Source organism: Pituophis catenifer, unplaced genomic scaffold (assembly GCF_029215685.1).
Source record: "Pituophis catenifer annectens isolate HBS135680 unplaced genomic scaffold, rPitCat1.0.hap2 SCAF_3, whole genome shotgun sequence".
Classification (NCBI taxonomy): Eukaryota; Metazoa; Chordata; class Lepidosauria; order Squamata; family Colubridae; genus Pituophis; species Pituophis catenifer.
The window spans coordinates 112,608,271-112,616,995 of NW_027256883.1; the positions used below are offsets into that span (position 1 = coordinate 112,608,271).

Consider the following 8,725-nt stretch of genomic DNA (forward strand, 5'->3'; position numbering starts at 1 on the left):
AAGGTGTGCAGCCAATATACACTGAATTTGTGCACCTTTATATTTATATCTAGCCATAGCACAAACATGGAACATCTTTCTTTTGCCCTGTCGCCATGACATTGTCTTCATTTCATCCCAGTCTCATGAGTAAGACCGATTTAGTGTCATCCTTAGTCAAAGCAATAACAAAGCAGTATTTTCTTTATTCTGACTGCCCGAATCTTAGCCTTTGTGACCTATTAGCTTGGAAGAAAGTCAGATGACTGGCAGTGACTAGAAACAGTTGAGGCACAATAAGGATCAACAAGAGGGACAACAAAAGTAATGGTGGTACAGTTTTCTGCCAGCTCGGGGTTTGGTGGATACAGTAAGACTATAATGCAGTCAGAATAACAAAATTGGAAGGGACCTTGGAGGTCTTCTATATGGTTTGATCAACCTCTTATTTCTGTGAACCATTCCCCCTTCTGATGCAGAAATGGAAGTGCATATCAGCTGAAAGCAATGGAGAATTTGCCAAAATTTTCTATAGCCATGATTGGCCATTGACCTGCCTCCTTCTCCAATAACATATCTTTAACATTCAATGATTTTCTGAAAGTTCATATTATGGTACACTACTCCCATTTTTCTAATCATTTGGGCTCTATTTCCTCTTGTTTCTTTTTAAGTTTAAATTATAATTTATTTTTGCATATTAATAATCCCCTAATAATTAAAAGATGCTATCTTGTTTTTGGATAGCCCACTTTTAATTCAAAACTGACAGGCACTGAACCACACAGATTTACAACTAGAGGGAAGAATTAGATATAATTTCCTCATACACTTACTACCAGACTAAGGGTTGAGTACCAACTGATTTTAGCTTGAAAATGTCACCTCCTTGTTTACCCATCTCTGAATAGTGTAAAATTTTGACATGGTTATAGCTATTTATAAAGCATTTCCCTCCCTCCCTCTGTCTCTCTCCCTCTCTCTCTCTCTCTCCCTCCCCCTCCTCTCTCTTTCTCGAAATGTACTTCAGGCACTTGACTTATGACTAGTCATTTAGTATCCATTAGAAGTTGCAACGGACACTCCAAAAGTCATGTGATTGCATTTTGGGCACTTGGCAATCAGCCCACATTTATGGCCATTTGCGGCATCCCTTAAATCACATGACCATGATTTAAGATATTTTTTTTTTTGCCAGATACTGGTGTTTATTTCAGGATTTTGGCAATAAGCATCCTTTGCAAACAATGGGTCTGCTTAAAAACTATGGTGTTCACTTACTGACTCTGTACAACTGCTGCATAAAAAACTACCGCAAAAATGCTGATGAAGTTGGACATGGTCACTTTATGACCCACTTAACAACCGGTACATCTTATAATGAGAAATCCAGTGTCAATTATGGTCATAAGCCAAGGACCATCGGTATTCTTATAGAAGCACTAAGACCACTTACAAGAGTCTATAATCACCTAATTCTCTCATGTATTCAGACAGTACAGTTTACATTTGTATCTGTCACATCACATTCTCATGCATGATTTCCTGTTCCTCGTGGCTTTTTTCTTCCTATTCAACCAAAGTTTTTCTTGGGATGATTCATCACTAATTCATGCTTTCCTTTTTCTTTGCTCTTCTTCCCTCCATTTTCCCAGATTTCTTAATACATTCCTTGCCATATACAATTCTCACAGTAAAACCATCAGTTTTAGGAGGCCAGAATAAAAGCATCCAACAACAGGTTTGGCAAGATCTGTCGCTTAGCTTAGGCACTACAGAACTTGGACACAACCTAATTTCTTTATCTCTCTTAAAACTGGCCATTTAGTTATGAAAGTGTACACTTCCTTATCCTATTGTTATATCTACTTCCTGTTAGTTGCTCCTGATTAATTGCTGTCCCAATTTACTCTTTCTTATGATCAGCAATTCAACCTTTTTGGCAGAGAGAAAGAACAGTTTTTTTGCCCCAAACCTTGTGCTCATCAGTTGTGTAGGATTGCTGAAGACAATTGGTAAGAACCTGAAACATTAACTTTTCCCATTGTCTTCAACAGACCGTTAGTCTTCCAAGATACCATTGCATATTCTCCTGCCAAAAAATCCAATGAAAATTTGTACAGATTTTTATTAAAACCCTGGGGGGGGGGGAAATCACCAGACTGAAACATAATTGCACTTATTTTGTAAAATATATGATGTGAAAAAAGTAATAATATTATTTTTAATTAAAGCTAAGCATGCTTATGGTTGACCTAAGTTATATAAACAACAGATCCCTTCCTCCAAGATTTCAGGAAAAAACATGTGATGATTGACTGACACATTTATTTATCACATTTTTACTCCACCTATCTCACCTAAGTAATTCTTAGTGGTTTGGAAACAGGGTCTATATACGGCCCTATAACCTAAAGGTCAAATGACAGCTCCTACCCTTCTCCCCTGCCCTGGGGTCTCAGTTGGTGCCACACTCCAAAATCAGCTGGCTACATTTCAAACAGGAAACGCCCTCTCCAACTTCTGGCCCCAATCAGGTTTCAAAAATGCATGTCAGCTCAGCCTACATTTCCGTAATAAAATGACAAATAAGGAGTAGGGGAGGGAGCTTATTATTGACTGACTTGGCATTGAACAGCAGAAACCAACAGGCGGGCTCTATGGGTCTGTTAATATGATCATTTGGCTGGATGCTGGAAGGAATGTTAAAGAATATGAATATTGCAAGCTTTCTAAAAATAGAAGAATATTAGAAGTGTCCTTTTAGCTACTTCATATACATATAGAAAAAATAATAAACAAACATCTGCATAGCCGTGAATTCCTAGATGCTCTCCACATTGCAATGGCAATTTCATCAAGCCTACCAATAACTCTCTTCTGAGATTCCTTCTGTAGTATCTCAATGTAACTTTCTATCTTATAGGTTCCATATTTTGAGAAGCATTACAGAAAACTAAGGCTGCAGCAATCTAGTAGAGAAAGGGGCATCTCTTTCTCCCATGATGTAAATGTTATGGTCTGTGCTTTCTCATACTGTAGCTCTACTGATCTTCAGGATAACAAAATAAAAACTAAAAAGCCTCCCCTCTGAGATCTAATTTATCATCTTATGTTACTGGGCCCTTTTCTCCTAGCTTCTTTCAGGATACAACGGACCAGCTCCTGACTATAAATTAGAATTAGATATTAGATATTAGATGAAGCAATCCAAACCCAAGATTTAGCACACAGTCTCTTTCCATTTACTGTGGTCAGCTTTTCATTTCCAAGAATCTGTAAACTGGAGAATAAATTAACAGCTCCTCCAAATTCAGAAAGCTAGGTAGGAGAGAAATCATGCCTTTACAGAAATCATACTCTGCTGTTTTCTCAATTACTTGCTTTATTCCTGTTACGAGTCCCTTTGACATAAAGGATCTTGGCGCACTCGTGTTTACTGTTTTACTTGAAAAATGTCCTGTCATTTCACAGGATCTCAAAGAAAGCACTGTTGATTTTGTTACCATGATTTCCACAATACAATTTCTGATCTGTTTTAGTTGATAAATACCAGACGTATTATAAACTGGAAGATGACATGATGTATACTTAAAATACGTAATAAAATCTGATATTGTTAGAGATGTTCACCTTTAATGAAGTGGTTTTCTAGACAATTAACTTCTATACACTAAAGTACAGTAATCCAGATATTTTTCAAATATGTTATTTGCTGGATGTTCTTCTCTCTTATTTCTCCAGATGTCTTCCCTCAGCCTTTTTTCTTCCAACTGAATTCATTTCTATTCTTGAAGGTAGCTGAAGGATAAATTGGAAAAGCAAACCTGCACTGGAGGCACAGAGTGGGATTTGTGTGTTGGATGGAGCTTGAAGGGATCAAAAAACCCCTTCAAAACACAGTTGGGTAACCACATGATCAAGCATAGTCCATTATTATATTCCTTTGTTGTTTTTCAATGTTGGTTCTTTTGAGGCAGTTTTGACCACTAGCGATTATCTGAACTAGTCCCTGCAGTTTTCTTGGTAAGGTTTTTCAAAAGAGGTTTGCCATTGCCTCCTTCCTAGGCCTGAGAAAGTGACTGGCCCAAGGCCATCCAGTGACTTTGTGCTTAAGCCAGGTCTAAAACTCATGTTCTAGCCTAGTACTTTAGTTAGTGCACCAAATAGGGTCTTGTTTTCAATATTTCTTTGCTCAAAATTTTCAGCTAGTGTAGCAAAAACATTTAAATTTACAGTAAATGTTTCTGCTTTCTGGCAGGTAATTCTACAAATTTAAATATTCTTTGTATACTTGATAGGACGTACTTCCACAGAGAAATTCTTAGAAAAAGCCAGTAGGTGAAGAAATTAATGAAGGGGCAAGACATGAGATAAGCCAGCTGCCGGCTCCCTCGGTGCCTTCTGGTACTGAAAAATGTACAAGTTACATTCAAGCGGAGACTTAACTGCTAAAATAGAAGGTATATTTTGAGGGAAATTGTTAGCAGTGCTATAAATTGCAGAGCACAAACTCTAAGATATATTCTAATTTGATTTCCTGAAATTCCCACTTACATTTTTACACAAATGTATAACCTAATCTTGTGTAGCTTCTTCTCTGGTAATGTTGTACTACTAACTAGAGCATACAAAACATTTGCTAGACCAATTCTTGAATACAGCTCATCCGTCTGGAACCCGCACTGCATATCGGACATAAATACAATCGAGAGAGTCCAGAGTTATTTTACAAGAAGAGTTCTCCATTCCTCTAACCGCAATAAAATACCTTATGCCACCAGACTTCAAATTTTGGGCTTAGACAACTTAGAACTACGCCAACTTCAGTCTGACTTAAGCATAGTACATAACATTATCTGCCACAATGTACTTCCTATCAATGACTGCTTCAGCTTCAGCTTCAACCACAACAATACACAAGCAAATAATAGATACAAACTCAAGGTAAACCGTTCCAAACTTGATTGCAGAAAATATGACTTCAGTAACAGAGCGGTCAATGCCTGGAATGCACTACCTGACTCTGTAGTTTCTTCCCCAAACTCCCCAAACTTTAACCTTAAACTGTCTACTGTTGACCTCACCCCATTCCTAAAAGATCTGTAAGGGGCAGCATAAGTGCACCACCGTCCCTGTCCTAATATTCCTTTTTACTTACTCTTTTCATGTATTCAAATTATATTTATACTTTTACCTGTTATCTTATATATGCTTGACAAAATAAACTTATGACTTATAAATGGTTTTCTCTATACTGTATGTCTGTGTACTTAAAATTTGCCAGTATTTCCCCATAGATAATTAGCTGGAATGGTTCATAGCAAAAAGGAAAGAAGGCAATAGCTGAGGGGAGAATATATCAACCAGGATGTCATGAATATGAAGTTTAGTATTAATTTGCACTTCATGGACATGTTACAAAAGCAATGGGAAAGAAATCACCTTTGTCTGCCCTTGCCAAATAGATTCATGTATTGAATTAAAGCTAAAGCACAAAGGAGAATATTAAATGTTTCCTCAAGGTCTTCTAATAGAGCATAAAGTTGACAATGCTGCTAAGCCTATGAACAGTAACAAGAAATACAAAGATCTTAGAGCAGTGGTTGACATCTGCAGAATCTCATTATGGCATCCATAGGCCTTAAAAATGAAAATACTTTAAACATGGCTCATAATATAGCAAATATCTCAAGATGTAAGAGCTTGTGGTACTTCGGAAAACATGTTCTTTCTGGCACACTGTCATCCTTCTTATTGTATGATGATGCCCATTATTTGAAAAGACTCTCAGTCTATCTCTGGCTCAAAGAGAACAGAGTTGTCCTAAAGAGCCAGCATTGTTCTATTTAGCTCCTTCTAAGCAGAATTGCGTTCAAAGCAACTTAAAGGAACTCCAGTCTAAAAGATAATAAAGTTGGAGTTTGGTCTTATATACTGTACATGCTTAAAGAATACCAAGTAGTATATTCTGGCAGACTTATTAAAAAGGAAACTGTAACTAAATGGCTATGGAAAAGTTCATAAGCAAATATAAAGAAAGTAAAGGGTTGTGGAGGAATATGGAGATAACCTTGAGGAAGAAATGCAAGAGCCATTAAGAGAAAACCTTGGGAAAGGAGTGAAAGAACAAAATTCAAAATAACCTGACCTTGATTCTACTTGATATGAGAGGGGCAGAAGGATAACTTTGCTGGTTTTCAAGACTCTGCTGTTTTACTCAACAACATTAAATAGTATTCCTGATATTAAAATTGCTTTAACTCTGTGATGTTATTGGAACATATGCATAGACGACTCCTCCTCCTCCTCCTCCTATCTTCTGGTCCTGACTCTATAGCCCTGGAATTTCCTGTTGGTCTCCCATCCAAGTCCTGACAAAGTCTGAGCTTTGCAAGTTCAGCCAAGGTTGAATATCTGCTATCATTTATTGATAATTGTTCAGCTTCTTTAAAAGCCATGTAAGTAGTGCTCCAAAAAGCATTTTTGAAAAATAAAAATGCTGGTAATTGAAGTCCAATGTTGCATATAACTCTGCTTTTTGGCTCAAAAAAAAAAAAAAAAAAGGACCAAGATAACCTGGCACTGCATAGAAGAGCCTTGGAGGACCATGTGTGTGTGTGTGTGTGTGTGTGTGTGTGTGTGTGTGAGAGAGAGAGAGAGAGAGACAGAGAGAGAGCGAGAGAAGCAGGAAAGTGCATTTTGAAAGTTCAAGGACATAGCAAGCAGTTAAAGCTCTGTATTTTACTATGCATGTGAGATTGTTTTTGTTGATTTGGTGTGTTTTTTGCCTAGATATTTGTTTATGATTGCCGAGATTTTAGAGTATGCATATGTGAGTGTTCATCTGTTCTTTGAGCATCATTAGGTTTTTGTTTTTTTTTTTTGTTTTAAACTGAACTTTTGTTTGGTATAAGTGCCTGAGCTGCCTGAGTTTTAGGAGTCAAACTCACTTAAATGCTCACAATATGATTTTAAATTTCCAAATGCCACCTCAAAAATTTGGCAATTGTTACTGTAATGAATCAGCATCACACAGATGGGTAGCACATGTATTTACTAGACTGCTGTTAAACATTTTTTGAATACATCATTTGAAATGATAGCAAAGTAGCTGTGGATTTCCCCACCAGCATTTGACCTTGACTTCTTACATATTCTGTTCTTTGCCTGTGAAGTAAATGTTGGTGACCCAAATGCAGCAGAAAACATTGTCAGAGGATGTGCTCCTAAACATAAGCAGAATGCTGAAAAAGTGGTAGCTGAGCATCTCACTGAAAAAAAAGAAAGGTAAACATTATTATATAGATGTTTGGATGTAGAATATTGGTTTAGCCCAGCTCTCAGTGGGAACTGACATTATTCTATTGGAAGATAGATTGATTATTGTCATTAATTTGACAAAACAGAGAATAAATAAAAGAAAAATAAAGGAAATTCATGTTTTGTTTTGTTTTTTTAAAAAGCTTCATCCTACTTAACTGCATTTTGAGAAGAGGGAAGCAGAAGGCTCAACAGAATGTGAGTGAATCAGCAACATTTCTTTGCCTCTTAAATGCAGATCATTCTCATTAAGAAGAGACCAGGTGAGAAACAGATGAAGGGACAATGTGTGAAGATCTTTCCCCTTAATTATATTTCTTCATTTTCCACAGTGGTCAAAATGAGCTCATAAATGCAGTCTTCCCATCATATCCAGAACCCACTTTTAGCACTCATCTTCTGCTGAAGCATCTGAATCCCTCTTAGGACTATGGTTTGATCAGCATATCAGTCCTGTTTCTACATTCTGATAACGCCTTATACAGCTCATGCATAGTGCTGTTTGGGATCAATCTGCTTACAGTTTGGCTTCACTAGCTGAAATATACTTTGCCTTGGTGGAGGACAGTACCGTAATAGCTTGTTTCCTGCTGGTCAGCTGATTTCCCCCACCACCACAGAGGAACAGAGTCCTGCTTGTAAATTTGTGGTCTGCTCTATCTTTGGCTCAGTTTGTGTCATGTATCCAATTAGTTCAGGGTTGCTGCTTGTTGGCAGTTTTAACTTTAAGTCAGCAGTGCCCTTGAGGTATCTGCCCAGCCTCTTGACTGTTGTCCAATTGCTTTGGGTTGTCACACTTCCTTCTCTGCATAGAACTCCCACTGCTGTGGTAATGGCTCGTCTAGGGATTGTTGACACATACAGAGACTTTCCAATTGCAGGTATGTATTTACTGATGCAGGAAAAGGACTGCTGCTCTGTCTTTTTTTTCCAGAAAGTTACAACCTCCATTGGTGCGTTGATTGAGTTTGTCTCAGTTAGCCCTAGGAATTCTACATTGTGCCTAAACATCTCTTTCTGGTGAAGAATAGATAACTTTCTTTTTCATTCTTCTTCTTTGAATTCCAAAATACCAAGAGAATTTCACCACTCATTTTCCCAACAACTTCTTTTGTTCAGGTGCTGTACAATCATCTTTATAACTGATTATTAAATATTAAACACTGAACAAAAAACAATTTGTTGTTTTACAATATTAAATAAATGCAAGGGTTAACCTTCCTAAAGCAAGGTTTCGTTTTCCTTTTCTATATCCCGGGGGCCTGTTTTAGGCCACAAAGGCTTTTTTGTGGTTTGCACACATATTTCTTTTTGCCAGCTTCAATGACCCCTGGGAGCTATTCATTTCTTCCTCTGAGACCCTCAACTTCCTGTGGCTTATGGCTGGTAATATCATTTTACTTATTTGTTTCTTTGCTATGCC

General features: G+C 37.4%; 1 protein-coding gene across 1 annotated transcript in view; it reads left to right on the forward strand.

The window, feature by feature from the left end:
- TDRD5 (tudor domain containing 5) overlaps positions 1-8,326 on the forward strand; it is a 146,262-nt gene extending 137,936 nt beyond the window's left edge. The window contains exons 18-19 of the mRNA XM_070939255.1: positions 7,446-7,500; positions 8,237-8,326. Of these exons, the coding sequence (XP_070795356.1) occupies positions 7,446-7,500; positions 8,237-8,326 (145 nt within the window). The remainder of the gene's footprint in view (positions 1-7,445; positions 7,501-8,236) is intronic.
- Positions 8,327-8,725: the final 399 nt, after the last annotated feature.